The sequence below is a fragment of the Embiotoca jacksoni genome, unplaced genomic scaffold (genome assembly GCF_022577435.1).
Source record: "Embiotoca jacksoni isolate LCO1_2020_lvr unplaced genomic scaffold, fEmbJac1.0.p SCAF_63, whole genome shotgun sequence".
Lineage (NCBI taxonomy): Eukaryota > Metazoa > Chordata > Actinopteri > Embiotocidae > Embiotoca > Embiotoca jacksoni.
This window is the reverse complement of record NW_027185418.1, coordinates 1,009,571-1,029,129: the sequence shown is the minus strand read 5'-3', so window position 1 is coordinate 1,029,129 and position 19,559 is coordinate 1,009,571. Positions and strand designations below refer to the sequence as shown.

General features: G+C 41.4%; 1 protein-coding gene across 2 annotated transcripts; it reads left to right on the top strand.

Annotated features, from left to right (window-relative positions):
- Nucleotides 1-617: 617 nt before the first annotated feature.
- LOC138213756 (soluble guanylate cyclase 88E-like) lies at nucleotides 618-16,563 on the top strand. Of its 2 annotated transcripts, none has more exons than XM_069175006.1 (18): nucleotides 618-638; nucleotides 958-1,008; nucleotides 2,052-2,228; nucleotides 3,078-3,210; nucleotides 3,635-3,809; nucleotides 5,040-5,131; nucleotides 5,563-5,820; nucleotides 5,950-6,094; nucleotides 7,681-7,806; nucleotides 7,994-8,114; nucleotides 9,300-9,429; nucleotides 9,842-9,988; nucleotides 10,398-10,544; nucleotides 11,306-11,462; nucleotides 13,154-13,263; nucleotides 13,689-13,778; nucleotides 14,123-14,241; nucleotides 15,262-16,563. In XM_069175006.1, exons 3-18 carry the CDS (start codon nucleotides 2,101-2,103, stop codon nucleotides 15,617-15,619), a joined length of 2,436 nt encoding a protein of 811 aa, XP_069031107.1. In that variant the 5' UTR covers nucleotides 618-638; nucleotides 958-1,008; nucleotides 2,052-2,100; the 3' UTR covers nucleotides 15,620-16,563. The 2 variants fall into 2 exon arrangements, with proteins under 2 accessions (XP_069031107.1, XP_069031108.1); XM_069175007.1 differs by lacking the exon at nucleotides 618-638 and adding an exon at nucleotides 822-842.
- Nucleotides 16,564-19,559: the final 2,996 nt, after the last annotated feature.

The window sequence follows — 19,559 nt, the reverse complement described above, 5'->3', positions numbered from 1 at the left end:
TGCTCTGATATCAGGGGCGGTGAGATAATAGCAGTCGTAACAGCAGGCCGCAAAAATGTTTTGAACAGATTAATTCAGCTTCACTTCACAAAGCGGAAATACACAAAACCTTCCAAATGCCAATCTCAACACCGTGTACTGTCAGATAAAATGTGCACCTGACTGTAATTATGCAAATGCATTGCAATTAGCCAAGAAAACCTGGTAGCCCTAATGAGTTGTTGTGAAGGAGTACAAGCTAATTTCAGATAATGAGCCTCACATTGTGCACTCTGGTTTACAGAAGACACAAAACTAAGTGTCTTTTTTTTTTTCTTTCCTTAAGGGATTCCCGTATACACTCACAGCCGCCCACAGACTTCTACATATTACAAATTAGACTACGGTTTGTCAGTCCACGCAGCTGAAAACCGTTGTTTTTATTTTTGGTGCCTTTTCTTTTACTACCTGCCACAAACATGCCTTGGCGCTGGCTATTTGTGGCTCCCCGGTCACCTGTTGACCTGACAAGCAAGTGTCAGGGGAGAGCGCACATGTCAGCCACAGGTGGAAACTCTCGGCGGGGGGGGGGGGAGGTGCTGTGGTGCTCGGCCGGTCACAGATGGAGGCCAGGATAACGCAGCAGAGAGAGACTGCAGGTAAGGGCGGTTTCCTCTTTCACCTGGGCGTTGGATCGGTTTGTTGTTGTTGTTTTTTTTTTTGTTTTTTTTGTTTTTTTTTACCACTTTGATCGTATTTTATGCGTTTTTATTTGACTTAACTGGTGGGTTAGACGCATTACCCTGCTGCCTGATGCTATTTTCAGTTGCTTGTATTTTCCCTACAGTGGCACAATTTTTCCTGTAAGTGTAGCAGCGGCAGCGGCAGCAGACATGCAGTCAAGGATGCGATTGCCTTTTCTTTTCTTTCTTTTTTTCCACGCTTCCCTTGACAATGTTGTTCTTTTCTCGGATGTAGGTGTTGTCTGAGGGGGTTACCTAACGTTTCATGAGGTTGTGCGTGACACAGGTAAAAGAAACAAGTATTTTCTTCTTTCCCTGATTGCACATGTGGACCGAATATTAATTCAATGTGTTATGATTTGCTTTTAGCCCAGAATAAATCAATTTAATTTAATGAGAAGACAGTGCCAATTAGTGTTACAGTCTAGTAGTATTACCACTTACTAATAATTATATCAAGGCAGTAATGTCAAATTCCTCCATTATAAGTAAATGTACTGCATGAAAAAAAAGTTTTAGAAGCAAAATGCAGGTAAAGTATTAAAGTGAAAGTGCTGTTTTGGTCCCTCGGAGTGACATATTATTAAGTAGGACATCATTAGATTATTAATACTGAAGTATCAGTGCGTAAAACAGCTGTTACTGTTGTAGCCGCAGGAGGTGGAGCCGCTTTAAAATACTTTATATACAGTTTTATAAACAGGGACAGCGGATACATGTTGTCCCTGTTTGTTATCTCATCAGATTATTGCTGGGGAAAGACAAAAAAAAAACATTTCTGATACACAAAAGTCTTTTAGTTCTTGGACTTTTTCTCTAGTCTTTGATTTTTGGTGCGATATCAGATCATGTAAAAAAAAGTTTGAAATGACTATTTTGACCAGTCATAGACATCCTGAAATGTGATTACACACGGCTTCATTTAAATTGTCAGATAACAAACAGGTTGGAAACTTGTGGTTTAATTTATGACTGTGTTGCGTTTTTTTTTTTGTTTTTTTTAAAGACTTGTTATCTTATCAATTGTGTCAATTCTTCATCTGAAAAGTAACTAAAGCTGTCAAATATATGTTGAAAGTACAATATTTACCTCTGAAATGTAGAAGAGTGGAAGTATTTGTGGCATCAATTGGAAAGGAAAGTAAAGAACAAGCACTTTAACATTTTTGTTAAGTATAGTACTTGAATAAAATTTTTTTTTTAAAAAAACGTTTAAATATATACTATTTTTTAAACATCAGCGGTACTTTAAACTGTTGATTCTACCAAAGATGAGTCCCGCCTTTTATTCCTGATGTGTCATTTCTCTCCCCCGCGGTCTATTCCCAGCTAAGCAGTTAACTTCGGCAGCACTCTGGAGGTTTCTAACCCTCTGAAGATGTACGGCCTGTACCTGGAAGCAGTGAACGATTACATTAATGAATCCTACGGAGAGGATGTGTGGAGACTGATCGAGAACCGAGCCGAGATACCCCACCTCAAGTTCGTCAGGCATCAGATGTACAAGTAGGTCGTTGTTGTTTATTCTGTGACGACCGCACGATTTTTAGGGACAAACTGGTGCGATGTTTTTTGGTTGGTTTTTTTTTGTGCTTGAACGGTAACAGACAATTTTCCTTTAGCAAAAGACTCACCGGTAACATATTAAAAAAAAACAACAGTTGCAAAATTCTGCATCTGCAACACATTGGAGCACTTTAAAAACAAAAAAACAGCAGCCTAATTTTTGCATAAAGTTGTAGTTTTCGATGTAAAATAAAACAAAATAGGGGCCTCCATTAAAATGCATACAGTAATCACCAACCTGAGTCAACAGGAGTAACTACAAAACAAAGAAAAAGTGTGCAATCATCCCCGTGTGTGGAATCCCGTCTGTATGTGAGACAGCAGGAGAAAAATAGAACTGTTCACGCTTTTAATTAGCTCTCAATAGCTTTCTTATGTAATGCATAAGCTAATACAGTAGATGAATCGAAAACATCATCACTGCAGGTGCAGGATTTCCTAGTCTCCGCTCGAGACGGAAATCTTAATTAAATAAAACGAATGAAAATACAATGATGGCTAAACGCAGGATTAGGATACTTCCCTAAACTTGTGAATGTAACTAATTTATCAGCATTTAGGTAGCAATGTTTGCTCCTCGATTACAGTTTTTTGGGGGCATTTTGAAGATTTCCTACGTTCGATCCATCCCTGTTTTTGGGGTTTGACTGATTAAAATTGCCACTCACATTATTATTACTGAAGTTACCAAATGTGGGCATTTTTTTGTTGTTTTTGTCCATCACTGAACTGAAAAAGCCCATTTTGAATCACACTGATGTAATAAATAGCGTTCCTGATTGCTTACAGTGACAACCTGATCCTGCGGTTGGCCAAGGCGGCGGGCGAGGTCCTGGGAAAGACCCACGATGAACTCATGTACGCATTCGGGGTCTATATGGTCAAGAGGATTGGAAACTACGGATATGAGCGGATCCTGAAGGTGACATAGAGCCCACCGCTTTAGTTGTCTTTCGTTTTTACGGTTTTTCTTTCCCCCACAGGAAAAACCTCTTCTGGCACAATGGGAAGTGATATATTTCACATTTGGGGACAAATGGAATAAGAACTGGAATTATTAGTACGAGTGGTTAAAAGCAGCTGAAAAGAGAAATAGCATCCATTATTTCTGCTCAAATAGAATTCCCCAAGGAGAGAGTAAGGTTTCATATATTTACTTGAAATGAAAGAGAAAGTCTGATGGCAAAAACTTCTCTGTATAAAGTAGCTTCTACATCTATAGTGGGGTTCATTAAAAAAAAAAAAAAAAAAAAAAAAAAAGCAAAAAGTTTTCGGACACCATGAAAAATGCTTCCAAATGAAATCATTTTCGATCATTTTTTAAGTTTTCCTTCATTGTTTCCCAGGTGTTGGGGCGAAATGTGCGCGACTTCATCAACGAGCTGGACAACCTGCACGAGTACTTCCGCTTCTCCTTCCCCAAAGTGCAGCCGCCGAGTTTCTGCGTGGAGGAGGAGTGCGAGACGAGCCTCACGCTGCACTACCGCAGCACCCGCAAGGGCTTCACCCAGTTCGTCAAAGGTAATAAAAAAAAAAAAAAAAAAGACGCGAGACTTGGGGGTCTACCGCAGCGACAGGAAGCTGGGTTTGACCTCCGACCCCACCCCGATCCCCTCCCACAGCTCTCTGCGGGGGGTTTTTACATCGCCCCGCTGTGTTTGTGGTGTGTTTCTGACTACCGCGCCCGCGAGGATAGACTCCGGCCTCGGGGGAACTCTCAACGCGGTCAAGCATGTACTGACTTCAGAGCGCGGAGAATAAGCAGAAAAGAACAGGAATTTGTTCTGAAGTGTGAATTTCAAACGTATAAAACAAAGTTTTTGTTGATTTTCAGCAGCGTACACAGACACAACTATTCAATTTGTGTATCTGTATTTTTCAGATTTTCCAAAACATTACAGTATTTTACACATTTTTTTTTTTTTTTACTTTCAAGGGAGCTGCAAAAATCAACATTTTCAGGGAACTGGGAAGTCTCTTTATTTAAATTTCACATTGCAAAGTGTCATTGTTGTTGTTTTTTTTGGTCCAGTTGATATAACGTGTGGAGAAAGAAATCTGCAACGTTAGTATCAAACAATAATTAAAAAATATACACATTTTCTCATCCAGTATGTTCTTTACAAAATAAGATTACTATAATGTTAATTCTATGTAATGTGTGTAGATAGATACGACTTTATTAATCCCACAGTGGGGACATTTTGTAATATAGCGAGAATAGTATAATTTAATAATTTAGTGTATGCAATCAAGACAAATTATTGGCTGTAATTTTTAGATCTGACTACCATCTGATTTTAATTCAGAACGATCCTGAATGCTGGATCTTTTTTTTTTTTTTAAATACAACTACTTTACAGTTAAACGTTTTATATTGTTACACTTCATTTTAAGTCGTTCGCATTTCCTGCTCATTTTCCTTCTAACTTTCTTTCCATTATAAAGCTGAAGATATTAAAAGAGGGAAAGAAAGTTTTGCGCAGCATGAATATTAAAAAGTAAAATGATACAGTTCATGAGGGCACAACAGCTGTGAAACTATCAGACAAGGCTCATCTATTCAGTCATTGATTCTAATTAAGACAACATATTATTTATTAAGTTATCTCGTAAATGAAGCCACACAAGCCTCTCCTGACTGATTCTCTTATCCACTAAAGTTGACCTCTACACCCCCGTGTGTGTGTGTGTGTGTGTGTGTGTGTGTGCGTGTGCGTGTGTGTGTGCGTGCGCGCTCGACTCCTGCAGGGCAGCTCTCTCAAGTGGGGCGACAATTTTACAACACGGACATCGAAGTGGAAATCCTATCCAAAGAGGAAACGGAGAAAATGACGTATGTGGTACGTACTCGGACTTTGACCAAGTGTGATTGGAGCTGTTGGGGCGCCTGACCTTGACCCCTTGCGTCAGTTCAATCATCATGGAAATGATTCCATCGCGTTCAATAAGACGCCAGGCGGAGTTGTTTGTTTACACTCAGACGGCAAGTGCTTATTGGATGGAGATAAGTGTTTATTGGGATGGGGCTCTGGGTAAATTCACATTCACAGCACAACAAACATGACAATGTCACCTCCGTAGAGTTCGATATGTTCCGCAAGCAAAAAGTCACTGCATTTTATGACTTGCGCTGCTGCCATCAACTGGCCCGTGTTAGTAATTTTGGTTTACGAAGTGCACTTCGGAGAGACATCCCTACTACCACAAAATATTAACACGAATCAACTTGTATTTCAACGAAATGGTTTCAACTTTTTTCCCCCTGGTCCAGGTCTACAAGATGAACTTCGACAACGCCGCCTTCAAGCACCGCATGCCTCAGCAGAAGACAGCGCCGAGCTACGAAAAGCTGCCAATGAAGCGAGGTATCTTTTTCGACATGTTCCCCTTCAGCGTCATCTTCCGCCGCGACATGACCATGTACCGCATCGGCGATGGCCTCAAAGAGGTCTTCTCCGACCTCCAGGGCAAAAAGGTTGACGAGGAGTTCGCTCTGGTGCGACCCATGCTGGAGTTCAGCTGGGACAACGTGAGTTTCGAAGGAGTTGCCCAGTTACTTGTCGTAATTCTGCAGTGCAAATTCAATCTGTTGCCTTGCTGACTGCTCTGTCATCATGCTTCAAGACCGCAAAAAATCCGTTCCGCTTACTCTCGTCAGATCTACACCCATTTGAACAATGTGTTTGAGCTGATGTCTAAAGCTGTGGTGGAGAGCAAGCAGAAGGTCAACGTCCTGAAACTGAACAAGGAGGACCCAGAAGAGAAGGAGGAGAGCGAGAAACCGAAAAGAGAAGAAGAAAGGGGTACCGCTCTTTCAGTTTCAATTCCATAATGCATAAAGAGCGTTCATTTCAAATTGATGGGATCACAAAATGTCAATCAAGTCTGGCTGGATATGTGGAAAAAGGCAAAATAAAATATTTATGATATATCTATTGATTCAGGTGTGTTAGCAAACTATGGGCCGCTATCCAACCTCCCCTGTATTTCTAAAGTCCTTGAAAAAGCCTTCGGAAATCAATTGTGTGACCATTTGAACTGCAACAGTTTGTTTGAATATTTTAAATCGGGCTTTAGGAAGCATCATGGAACAAAAGCAGTACAGGTGAAAGCTACAAACAATCTTCTGGCTGCTTCAAACTCGTCTCTATACTTGTCCCGCTGCTTCTGATACCATCGATCACAGCATTTAATCACAGAGACTGGAACGTGTCATTGAGATTAAAGGAACGGCACTATGTCGGCTCAAATCCTATCTATCGGATCCGTGCATACAAAAGTCAGTTATGGAGTGCCACAAGGTTCGGTGCCAGGGCCGATACTTTTTACTTTCTACCTGCCGTCTCAGTCGATACCGTAAGGAAACACTGCATGAACGTCCTTTATTACGCAGATAACACCCAGCTATATCTCCCTATGGAAGAATGTCTAAAAAAAACATCCAGGACTTCAAGACCTGTAGTGTTCTACTTCTAAATATGGAGAAACTATCGTTATTATGGTTAGCTGCTTCAAAATTCTTTATCCAAACACAGCTACTCCGGATGACTTTGCTTTGGCCTCCAGCACCACTGTAAGGAATCTCGCAGTCATTCTTTGATGTGATATGTCCTTCAAATCACACATAAAAGCAAGTCTCTAGGACTGCTTTCTTTCATCTAAGCAATATCAGTAAAACCGGGAACATCCCACCTGAACCAGAAGCAGAAAAGTTGGTCCATGCATTTATTAATCTCTTCTCTTTCCTCCCTCCACTCTCCCCCTCAACCCAACCAGTCGGGGAAGATGGCCGCCCACCTGTCTGAGGTTTTATTCCTGTTAAAAGGGAGTTCCAGCTATTGCTCATGTGGGAATTGTTGGGTTCCTCTCCATAATGTTGTAAGGGCCTGTTATCAGGACTTACTGTGTTATGTGCCTTAAAAATTGAATTGAACATCCAAGTGGAAATGAATATCAGACTGATTAAAAAGCCAAAACACTACTAGTTTAACAACAAATTTAAATGCAACTGCTTCTTCAAGACACTTTTAACTATCTTTAAACACAGACGTAGAAATACATTTTTAATACAACAAGGAGGCTTATGGCAAACCAAACAAGTAGCGGCAGATTGAATATTCTCAAAAATTTGCCACCAGAATAAAAGGGGATTAGAAAAAATAAAAAGAAGGAAATTAATTTGAAGCATATTGCTGGGGGTGTAATTATTTCAAGAGGACATGACAATCATATCCCCTCACTACGTCCACTTATTCAGTGTTGCCTGACTGTGTGATTGGAATTGACTGCATCACCTTTCACACACTTATGTTAATTTGCATGGCGAACTCATCCTGGTTCATCCGGTCATCAATGCTTCTCACTGTTTCTGTCGCTCTCCGCCAATCAGAGCAAAAGGCAGCGGAGGAGATGAAGGGCACGGACCAGGAGTACAGCAGCTCTCTCACCCAGTACAACAACTCTGCCAACTCCGGAGGCGAGGACATCGAACTCCTGGCCTTCCAGACCGTCACTGGTCAGAACACTTTAACCTTTTTTTTTTTTTTTTAAACAGCACTTAGTTAAATCTAACATTTCTATCTTTATCATAAGAGGGAGTGCAAAGTGTCAAGTGGTTTTGAGTCAACAGGTCTTCCCTTCTTGAGTACCGACTTTTTTTATTTGAGCCACGACACCAGTAACCTCTCCTTCGTGGTTCTCAGGAAAATGTAGCGAGACCATCTTCGAGGACATGCGGGAGCCTCCCAAGAAGCCTCTCCACTTGAAGGGCCAGATGAAATATGTCCCCCCGTGGGACTCCCTCATCTTCCTGGGGACCCCCATGTAAGACCGCTCCCCCAACGGGGGACCACGTTTGATGCTGCGAAGGTCATGACGACTGCAGTCCTAACAAAGTCGGGCTGGATTTTCAATCTAATCAGGTCTGATAGGGTCTCGCTCTGTTGCTGCGAACGTTGTGTCGAGCAACGAAATGGATCCGAGCTGCTTCGCCATCAGCTCCGATCACGTAGTGCATCAATCAGTGCAGCAGGTTGTTTAGTGTTGTCTGGGAAGTTCAGGTATTTCTGCTCTCTTCAGCTGTGGCTGCATATTAATAGATGATGTATTATTCTGCTACCTGCGTTGCTGTTCTCTCTCTCTCTCACTCTCTCTCTCTCGACTAAATTAATTTGGGTCAAATGCATTTTTGATCAGGTCTAATTGGGAAAATTAGTTTACGTATGTCAGGTTTTCACGGGTCGAATCCGGTCCAAAGTTAATTGTCACGAACAAATCCAATTAAGGACAAAAAACAACAACATTGAGATGAATATTGAGTGTTATTGTTATACCAGATAACTGAAATGGTTTTATTTACCACGAATAAGGAGACAGACTCATGTTAATGTGTGCACGCATCTCCTACTGCTCCAAGTTTTGGTATGTTTCATATTTTAGTATACTTTAGACTTTCTATATTCTGATTTGCAGTTTTTGAGTTATTCAGTTGCTGTTCCCTCAACTGTTTCAGACATTTCGAGCAATTCAGAGAAGATATTTTCTTTACTTTGTTTGCAGGATTTAGTGACAAAAAAAAGGTGTTTGGTTTCGTTAATATTGACTTAACTGAAAACACACAGTAATCTATAGTAATTCAATTGAACAGAAAGTGCAGTATTTCTGTTTGAGCCCACACAGAGAGTCATCCTGTGTTTCCGCTGCTAATGCATACAGTATTTACTAGAAACCTGCATTATTTCTGTACAGACGGCAACTACTGAATAACTGAAATTGAGCCATTTTTAAATATAAGCCTTTATTGTAAAAAAGAAAGTCTGCAGATCAATTTATCCCCAATTAAAATGAAAAGAAATTCTCCGTCTTAGATATGCAAATGCTGACACGTTCTGTATCCAGTGGTAAATGTTGTGATTGTTAATTACTGAAATTGAAAGTGAAACTACAGATTGGACATTTTTATACCACTTTACAGTTTGTCTCCTCATTTCCTCTCCTTCATTCCTGCAGTATAGAGACCGTGGAGGACATGATAAAGATGGGTGTGTACGTGAACGATCTGAACCTGCACGACTCCAGCAGAGAGCTGATCTTGGCCGGGACGCAGCAGTCGGCTGAGCTGCAGCTGGCCCTCGATCAGGTGAAGGGGAAAAAAAAAACACACAAAAAAACTAATCTTCAGTGTTGGGCAGCCGAGCATCGTGGCAGGAAACCAGCCTTGTGTTCGACTCAATTCTGAACTATCAGGGTTCATATTACCTTATAAAATGTACCATTATACCACTTGCAAGCTTAAGTTATTTCTAATCATACACTGAGTGCACAAAATGTAAGAACTGCGAGCGCTCTTGTATTGAAGCCAACCTGACCAGGTGAGCCCAGGTGAAAGCTCAGCTCCCCTATTGATTTCACCCATTAAATCCACTTCAGTCATGCAGGAGAGATGTGGATTAAGAGGATTAGAGAAGACAAAGAACGGGAGGGTTTTGGAGCTTTAAAGAGAGGTGAGACTGTAACAGCCGACTCCTGTGTCCCCGTCTCTGATCCTCTAGGAGCAACAAAAATATGCTCAGCTGCAGGAAATCATCAAGAAGCTGGATGAGGAGAAGAAGAGAGGAGATTCTTTGCTGTACGCCATGATCCCTAAAGCGGTGGCCGACCGGCTCAGGAAGGGAATCACCGCTCTGGAGACGTGCCAGGTACAAGAGACTGCTTTTTGTCGAACAAGGACGGCGGTACTTCAAAAAAACACGTATAAAAACATAGTGTTCTGAAAAATGGCTCAGTACTAAATTGAGGTCGTAGATATTTTTTGGTGCTTTTAGAGTTGTTCCATCCTACTTAATAGAACACTGTGACCAGAGAGACTAAGTCACTTACAGCGAGAGCACATGTTGCATCCCAAGTACCTTTTGTTTCATCAACCGAGGTCAGGGGGGGGGCAAGCCACGCAACAGTGGCCTCGGCTCGACGGGGAACACGATGTGAAATGGAATTACTTTTTCCTGGTGAGTGTATTGGTGCGAAACTGTCATAATTTAACGTGTGTGTGTGTGTGTGTGTGTGTGTGTGTGTGTGTGTGTGTGTGTGTGTGTACGTGCACCGCAGGTCTTCCCAGATGTGACCATCCTGTTCAGCGACGTGGTCAAGTTCAATGAGATCTGCATTCACATCACACCCATGCAGGTGGTGGACATGCTCAACGAGATCTACATCGTCTTCGACACGCTCAGCGAGAAGCACAACGTCTACAAAGTCAGTCAAACAAACAAACAAAACAACGCGCAAGTGTTTCTGTAAATGACTTTAAACTGCTACTAATTTATCTTTAAAAAAAAAAATGCAGGGTCCGATTTGAAGCCTATTTTGATATTTTTGTAATATCTTAACATTTGGCTTTTTTCCCATTAAACAAGCAACTTTTAAGACTGTCAAAAAAAGCACTTTGTTTTCACAGAGCACATTTTAAACTTTAAAAATCAAACTTTAAAACACATTATCAGTCCTTCCAGAAAATCGCAATCTTGCGATCACAATAATTAATGCAAATTCACTCAATATTTGCGGTAGGTTGTAATTTTTTTAAATCCACGCAAGTTTTCTGCAAAAGATTTCATCAGCAGAAGCTGAGCTCTGTGTTGAACTAACATGAATTAAACAGCATTTAAATCTCCTATTTTGACATAAAAGGTTAAAACTAAAATAGTTCTGTGATATACAGCAAGATTAGTATCACAGAAACTGATTACATATCGTTGTTTATGCAATTTTCTTCAAATTCCTGCCATTTTACTGCAAAGAAACTCACATAAAACTCCGCAACTTACATCGCAAATTATGATCAAATCTTCTGCAAAATCGTGCATTTCTGATCGCAACAATCACACGAAAGAAAATTCAGCTAGATTCTGAAGGGACTGTATTACAGGGGATTTTAGCCAGGGCAAACAACCTAAAAAGTTGAGATTTGCCACTTTTACTGCCAACACAACGTCGTCACTCTCCTCTCTGTCCAGGTGGAGACGATCCGTGACGCCTACATGGTGGTGGCGGGCGTGCCCAACAAGACCACCTTTCACGCGCACCATATCTGCGACATGGCCCTGGACATGCTGAGCTCCATCGACCACCTGAAAGACCCGTCCACCGGGGACAACATCCAGATCAGAGTTGGTGAGAAAGTACAAAAACTGTCTGGTGCTTTCAGTGGCTCGGGTGTGATAAGGCGGCCGTGTTATTTGGATGTCGTGTTTTGGTTTTTTTTGCCTCGCTGTGCATGTGGCGGTTGTGGCTTTGTGTCGGCTGCACAGCTGGTGGGGAATCGGTGGTTTGAGGCTTCTATTTCAGACAGCTGAAGTTTAAGGCTTTATATCCACTCAGCCACTCTGCCACCTTTGAGCAACAGTCCCAAAAATAGGATTTGGGGATCTTGGGGCATAACAGAAGGATTTTTTTTTTTCTTCCCCGAGAAGAACCAGATAAACTACAAAGAGCAAGACACAGTTTGCTACTGTCAGAAGGGGGATGCTATTCTCACAGTCAACCACTGATATCGATAGAGTAAACAGGAGGCAAGGGAAATGTTTTTTTTTTATCATTTTTATATCCCTCACTGGGTTTTAGGAATGTGTAAAATTATTATTATTACTCAGGACTTGAAACCATGGGACGAGTCGAACTGAAAAATTGGAAATAAAATGTTTTGATTTAAAGGAACGTTAGATAATACATGACTAGTGGAAAACACTACTTTAACAAAAAAAACATCTGCTTTATGTTATTTCTTACTGCCGGTAAAAATAATAAAAATAAGTCTCAATGCGGCATCCGAGAGGCAAAGTGAGGAAGTACAATATCACTGTACTAAACATCCATTTGTCTATCTATTCTGTAAACTGCCTATTCTGATCTAAGTCTTTGGGGAGAGGCGCTGGGAACCGAACATCAATCTTTTTTTTTTTTTGCACCAACCGAATTGCTTCAGTACCATCTACAAAAGGCCTTCTCATTTTGGTAACCAATTTCAATACCAAGGCTACATCAACACTAACCCATTTTCCTTTTTAAAAAAGCACAGCCCCTGCTCTGTTTAGGCAGGGAAAAAAAATCTCATCAAGATCTGTAAACCAATACAGTATTTCCCAAACACAGGCTGTCCTTGGGTGACCTGCCAGACAGATAAAATAAATCGTACATTAGAACACCTTCGCTCACTCTTTTCAAACTTATTTTTGGCCTCATACCTGTCTGCGTTGTGCGAACTGAAGTAACTAAGACTTCTACGTGCACATCCGACTATCTAGCATCCACCTGTTGCACGTGAGGCGTTTCGTAGACATCTGTGAGTAGCTACAGATATTAATCCGGGCTACGCTCACCCCCTCTAAACTGCATGAAAACTAAAGATTTGTGCCGAAGCCTACTCTGTTAAAGTGGATTTTTCCAAATTCGGCATTAGAATAAGTATTGTTCAGGAAGTGGTATTGTAGTCAAGGTATCGGTACTGGTTTCGAAACTTTTTGAACGATACCCAGCAATCGTGGGGAAGAATCCTTCAGGTCATGGAAGGAAAAGCAAATGTTGATCAAAGCAATCACTACCGCGCGAACACTGTATCGTCGTTACGTTAAGTAACAGTAACAGAAACCTTTTTTTTCAAATCACAAGTAAAATTTAATGAAGCAACAATGATTAAATTGTATTTTTCACAACTTTTGAATTTCGATGCTGAAACGGCGAGTGCAATTTCAAAAACCAAATCGGAATGTTTGTATGGGAAAATTTGACAATAACTGCAGTGGAACATGAAACCAGGCAGTTTATGAGCTCAGGTTTGGTTCTTCTAACTGTGTTTCCTCTCTCAGGTATTCACTCGGGTATGGTGGTGGCCGGCGTCGTGGGCCTGAAGATGCCTCGCTACTGTCTGTTCGGCGACACCGTCAACACAGCCTCGAGGATGGAGAGCAACGGAGTGGTGACTGCACTAACATTGTTAATAGGCTGCCACCCAGCCAAAAAAAAAAAAAGAAAAAAAAAGAGATGTTCCAAATAACCGCCAGCGACGACATAATGACATTCATGATTTCCACTCAGTCAAATTCATGCAGATGAGAATAGAAAAAACATTCTCTGTTTAATGATGCCACTGTGCACGCTGCTCTTTACTTGATGCAACAAGCTGATCACTTCATTTGCTTTCCATTACTTACAGTAATAGAAGTTGATGTCATGTTGTGAGGGGGAATCTGCTCCGTGATGAAAATGAAAGTACATAAGAAATGGAGGCAGTTTGTGCAGGCTTAATTTCCTCACTAGATGTGCTCGCTTAAAGCAAGAAAAACTGATAAACTACATGTTTTCAGTTAGCTTAGTTTTCTGTGTGTGCGTATGTGTGAGCAGGGCATGCAGATACACATCAGTCAGACCACCCAAGACCACCTGGAGCATGATCCCTACCTTATTGAGGAGAGGGGCAAGATTTTCGTAAAGGTAAGAGGTAGTTCAGGTGCTTTCTATCATCTTTCTCTGCAAATTGTAGCTCGTTATCCACCTATCGAGGTGGACATTAATGACTGCGACTCAACATGTCCAGTTTTGCCCGTCTTGCTACAGTAATAGTTCGAGCACTACAGTTCGAGATGAGGTGTATAATTAGAAAAATGGCATGCCACCCTTTTTCGGGGACGTTTGCTCTTGAGTAATTCAAAAAAAATACTCACTCTCAGCTTTGAGATCTTTTAACCCTAATACTTAATACTTACCTAATGTTCCCAAAAGTCTTTGCAAAGCATTTCAGATCAACATGAATATTTGTCTCCCTTGAAATCTTCCAGGGTAAGGGCTACATGAAGACCTACTGGCTGAAAGGAAAGAACGATCTATCGTTCAAGACCCCGGGAGAGCTTCGCTACAGCAGCGATCAGAAAGACTCAGAGGAAATAAGTTCTAATGGGTGAGTAGAAAGACGGGGAGATAAGTGAGCACCGCAGAGTTCACTTATCTTGTGCACACGCTGTGGACTCAGGACTTTGGGAGTAATTTTACAAAAAACAGGAAGTAATTCTTCCACTCTGGTAACGTATTTCCACTTGTGCCCAGTGCTGTTCCCCTTTATATGAGATATTTCTTGAAAAAGGCAACAGTATCTTGATCCAAGCCAGGAAAAAAGACAAATAAGTGAACTCGGAACACAAAGTCTGAAGTCATCTGTAACGTGATCAGACAGTTTTGTTGATTGCACTGAAAATAAATGAAACAACATCACTCCAAGGAGAGATTAATTTGCTTGTTTCAAGAAAATAAGACTGTTGTACTATAACAGACAAAATTATGTGTTAAAAATATTTGTGCAAATATCAGAAACCCATTTAATTCCAGTTCTTACAACTATTTAGCCTCGCTGCACCGACTGTCGACAGTCTGCGAACTCAGCTCGTATTAACCTTAGCACGGCCGCTCTGAAGGGCGGACCAATCAGCGACCAGCGTCGGTGGTTGACCGCGTTTGTCCCGCCCCTCCTTCGCTGTGATTGGACGGCTGATGAGAGTGACGAAAGCAGCGTTAATATTTTTCAACTCTTGTTGAACGGGAAAAAAAAATTGTCAAACGTTCAGCGCAGAATAAACGCCGATCGCCTCATCAAGCTGCTGGCGTTCAATAAAACAATTTAATAGATATACAAGAGCCGTAGGTCGTTGCAACGATGATGGCCGGTTTCGGCGCATGCTGATTGGTTCACATTAACCCGAGGTCTACGCCCAGTAGGGTGAAACAACTGCAAATGATTCCCTATGGAGGGTGACCAGACCCATATTCACGCAGTGAAATTAGGCGAACAACTATTAACCCAAGCCAAACGTAAAATGTTTGATTTCTGATAATATGATCGTAGATACGCGGTTTCTGTACCATCTTTTTTTTTTATGTCTCCTGTGAATCCCTGTGAATTTTGAATAATGTGTAATGGCACTAGTTCCGGAAGCAACAGCGCCAAACGCATGGCGTCCAACCTCAACATCGCCGGCAACGAGGAGCAAGCGGAAGGGAAACCGAGCCCGAGCGAGCTCCCGCCGGACACGCTGCCCACGCCAGAGGCCACTAACGAGCTCCCCACCATTTCCATCGAGTGCCAGGAGAAGGAGAAAGCCAAAAAGACTAAGAACAAGCTGGAGGTGCCCCAGGGGAACGCGGTGCCCGACTTTTTGGCGCCCATTGACGTGATGGAGAACCCGGCTCCCTTACTCGCCAGGAAGAGAAACAGCTTCAGACAGCAGTACGCCAAGCTGCCCACCAACCTGCCCATGCGCAGCGCTTCCTGCCGCATTCTGTGAGCAGATTTGCCGGAGGTCGAGGTCACAAGACGGGTCCGACACGTGACGAGGGGCGCGATGCCGACAAAATATCATTCGAGTTTAATCAAAACAAAAGCGGGAATTTCGTGGTTACTGACGAGCCAAGAGTTTTTTGAATGTCAAGAGTTGTGAGAGATGCTGTTTAGGCTTGTGTGACATTCTGAGTATTATAAAACTGAAGACAAATAACGACTTTCAAAAATCGCCCTTAAAGTCCACTAAAGCTTTTTATGACTCAAAGTGAAAGTAAAATTGGGTGCTTTTATCTTGATTGCTTAAAAAAAAACACAAAAAAAAACATCTGCACTTAAAGAAGTTGATTTCAAAATATATCAGATGGAGAAAACGCACATGTTGTTCCTTTGTTTCATTGATTTCATGCATTGAAAGATTTGACTGGTATAGAAATTAGAAGATTTCTTTTTTTTTCAAGATCAGTAAAAATACCCTGAACAATGAGAATTTACAGATTTCCCAACACGTCTTTCAACTTAAAAAAAAAAAAGGAAGTAAAATTTCCTCTACATACAAACAACACATGCACAGAGAAGCAGAGAGCTTGCCAAATATACCGCATGACAGCCATGAGAAGAGTTTATTTTCCTCATGCTATACGCTGTAGTGTCTGCTATTAATGCGACAGGGAAGGACAAGAAATTACACAATGTTTTGAAAGCCACTTTACACAAGGCTTACAGTTTTTAAAATGAGGTGGGAACTGCCGAGAGAGTAGACGTGGTCCGAGGGTGTATTTGATCTTAAACTAGGTGTTGGCGTATTTCAGTAGACATTTGACTACACTTTCACAGCATTGTCTTAAAGAGTCCCGGCTCTACTTTCTGTATGTAACGACATTCGTTTCACTGTATGATAGTGTTTATTTATATAAAACTGTATGTACAGACACTAAACTGTCATGTTTTCTTTTTTCTACACAGGTGTAGTTTCCTTATAATTCTTTGCTCTGCTTTGTAGAAATAACTGTCAATTCATAACATTTACATGGGGAATTGCTATTCCTTTAAAAGAACTGCTCTCATTAACACCAAGTAAAAATGCATTTGTTATTAGAAACTTCATCTCTAAGTTAAAGTGCCTTTAAAGTTCACATTTCGCCATGTCAGCTGACCTGCTGTGGACTACAGGAACTAAAAGATTACTCGGGATCCAACAGCACCAAGTGAATCTCTTTGACCTTTTTAGTCCTGCCACATGACAATAGTTCTTTCTCCTAAACTTATTCTGAAATTGACCAAAGACCGCTAAAAAAACAAAAAGCACTTCTATGAAAGTGAGAAATGCAAAGAGGATGTGAGTAAATGACAGCTGTTCCCAGTGTCTTCTGCAGACACTACCATGCATTTTAGCAACCACTAGGGGGTGCTACGCTAATCACAAGTTTAGGAATAAATGAATAAATCTTTAAAACAAAAACAAAAAAAGAGTTAACTTTCTGGAGGCTATTTACATCTAAAAATGAAAAGAATAAAGGTGAGATGGAGGCGAATGGCTGTTAGCCGCAGACTTATCATTATTAAATCTCTGGCCTCTCCTGAACCAGCATGTGTTCAATCTCTATCTGTGCTTCACCATCAATCTTATAACACTGCGAGTGGGCGAGCGTACGAAGCACCGATAAGCTCACCGAATCCTCCGTCCAATTCAGGCTCCGCATCTTTGGGTGTGACTCACTGACCTCAGTGGTCATGAAGTTGGTTATTCTTGTCTTAGTCATCGGGTGATAACACGCTGCCATTATGTGAGTGACTGTATTCTTGTGTGTGTGTGTGTGTGTGTGTGTGTGTGTGTGTGCCTGACACAGGTGTGTAAAAGGTTGGAGGTTGGAAGGTACTTCTGATCTTTTAATGAAAGATAAGAGACACCATTTAAAAATCCTCTTATTATCTCATAACCAAAAGAGGCGAGTGCGTAAGCTGTGTACATGACGAAGGTGAGACAGGTAAGAGGTCATTTCAGAGCGTGTGTGCGTGTGTGTGTGTGTGTGTGTGTGTGTGTGTGTGTGTGTGTGTGTGTGTGTGTGCAGGACACAACTCACACACAGACAATACAAGCGTGTACACTCACACAAATATTCAGCTGAGTACTCCCCTGCTCATGTTTCCTTGAGATGTCATTACATGATAAAGAGGAAGCCATCAGGAAACCGCTTAAGCACTACTTCCTGTCTGTTGCCACGGTGACAGACCTCGTTCTGCAGTTGCAAACTATAGCGGCGACTTTACTCCAGTTAATTCCCTCGCAGAGGGGGACTGAGCGGGAGGCGGACAAAAAAAAAAGCAAAGAGGCAGGTGTGTTCGGGTTCCATCGCACTCCGGAGGGGCTTTTTTTTTTTTTTATCCTGCTCAGGCACTCCCTCTTAGTCCAGCTGGGTCTCAGGGTGACCTCTAACCCCCCCCCCAACATCTGACAACAATTAACATTCGCGAGTGTGTGCAGTGGGACAGGTCTTTCTGAATGGCCTGAGCCTCGAGCGAGCCAGACCCTTCAAGCACACAGCTGGTTGCCATTCGGATTAATATATAAAAACCAAAATAAACACACAGCTTTAGACGCAGCGCATACTTCCTGTTTCTAAATGAATCGCTGAATTCACAAGTTCTGATTGGCTGAAATGTTTGCTGTGGTTCAAAATAGATCCCCCCCCCCCCCCCCCACACACACACACACACACACACACACACACACCCCCCTCCCGCTCCCCCCTTCCCCGGCAGTAAGGTCAATTCATGCCCTGCTTCTGCAGCTCAAAATACCACAATCAATATTGGTCACTGTGGGTTATTTACCATATTATCTTCACGTGTATCTGCACTTCAGATTTTATTAGCTTTACGATGTGACAACAACGAAGCTCGCCGCTCTCAGGGGAATTACTTTATAAATTGTATTTTTTTTTTTTTACAGTGGAAATGTAGTTATTGGGGACAAAGTGCACTAAATTACAACGCAGCCTACTGGGTCTATGATTCGTAGTCTTTTGCGTACATGTGCATGTTGCGACTGCGAGTTGTTGACTTTTCTGTATTTTAAAAGGCCCATCTATCGGGGACAGGCGTTGCAAACGAGCTTAGGCTGTAAATGCTGCGGTTTGTCGCACCGTTTATGCTACATACTCGTCCCTACACAAATAAACATGAAACAATAACAGTATTCATGGTGTCGACGTGAAGATTTAGACACTTCAAACCAAAGTGTGTCAGTTAAACTTCAAAATAAGTGTTGAAATGTTAAATTTCTTCATGAAAAGGGTTTAAAAACTGAAACTCTCCGATGAAATTTAAGACTAAAGCTAAAATATCTTAAATGTTAAACAGAAAAGATTGATCACTGAGTATATAAGGAAGTGTGAAATCAGTTGTTATACGTTATAAGGCGCATATAAAATTACTTAAATTACAATGCATTTATGTCGATGTGAAGCTTTAGACACTTCAAATCTGTGTTTGTCACACAAATTTAAAAAGGAAAAGAAAACCAGAGTTGAAATGTGTAATTTCTTCAGGAAAAGGGTTTTAAAACTGAAACTATCAAGACGAAATTTAAAGGCATCAAAGAATAAAGCGCAAACATTTTAGTTATCAAACAAGAAAACCGAGTATATAAGCGAGTATTAAATCAGCTTCTACACGTTATAAAAGGTGCACATGGCATGACTTTACTACAAATAACTACACAGACGCTGATAGAAAGTGCAACGTCAAGTATTTTCAAGTGTCTTTGCCTGCATGAGCTTTAAATCGTTGGTAAGTCCGTGAGCTCTGACTTGCACGCCTGTCAATCAGATAGAGACACTCGTGGCTACTCATTGTTTTGAATCAGGGACGACGACGCACTGACAGGAGCCGCATTCCAGCAAAGGTGATCACGTGGAAAAACAAAAAAAACAAAAAAAATAAGG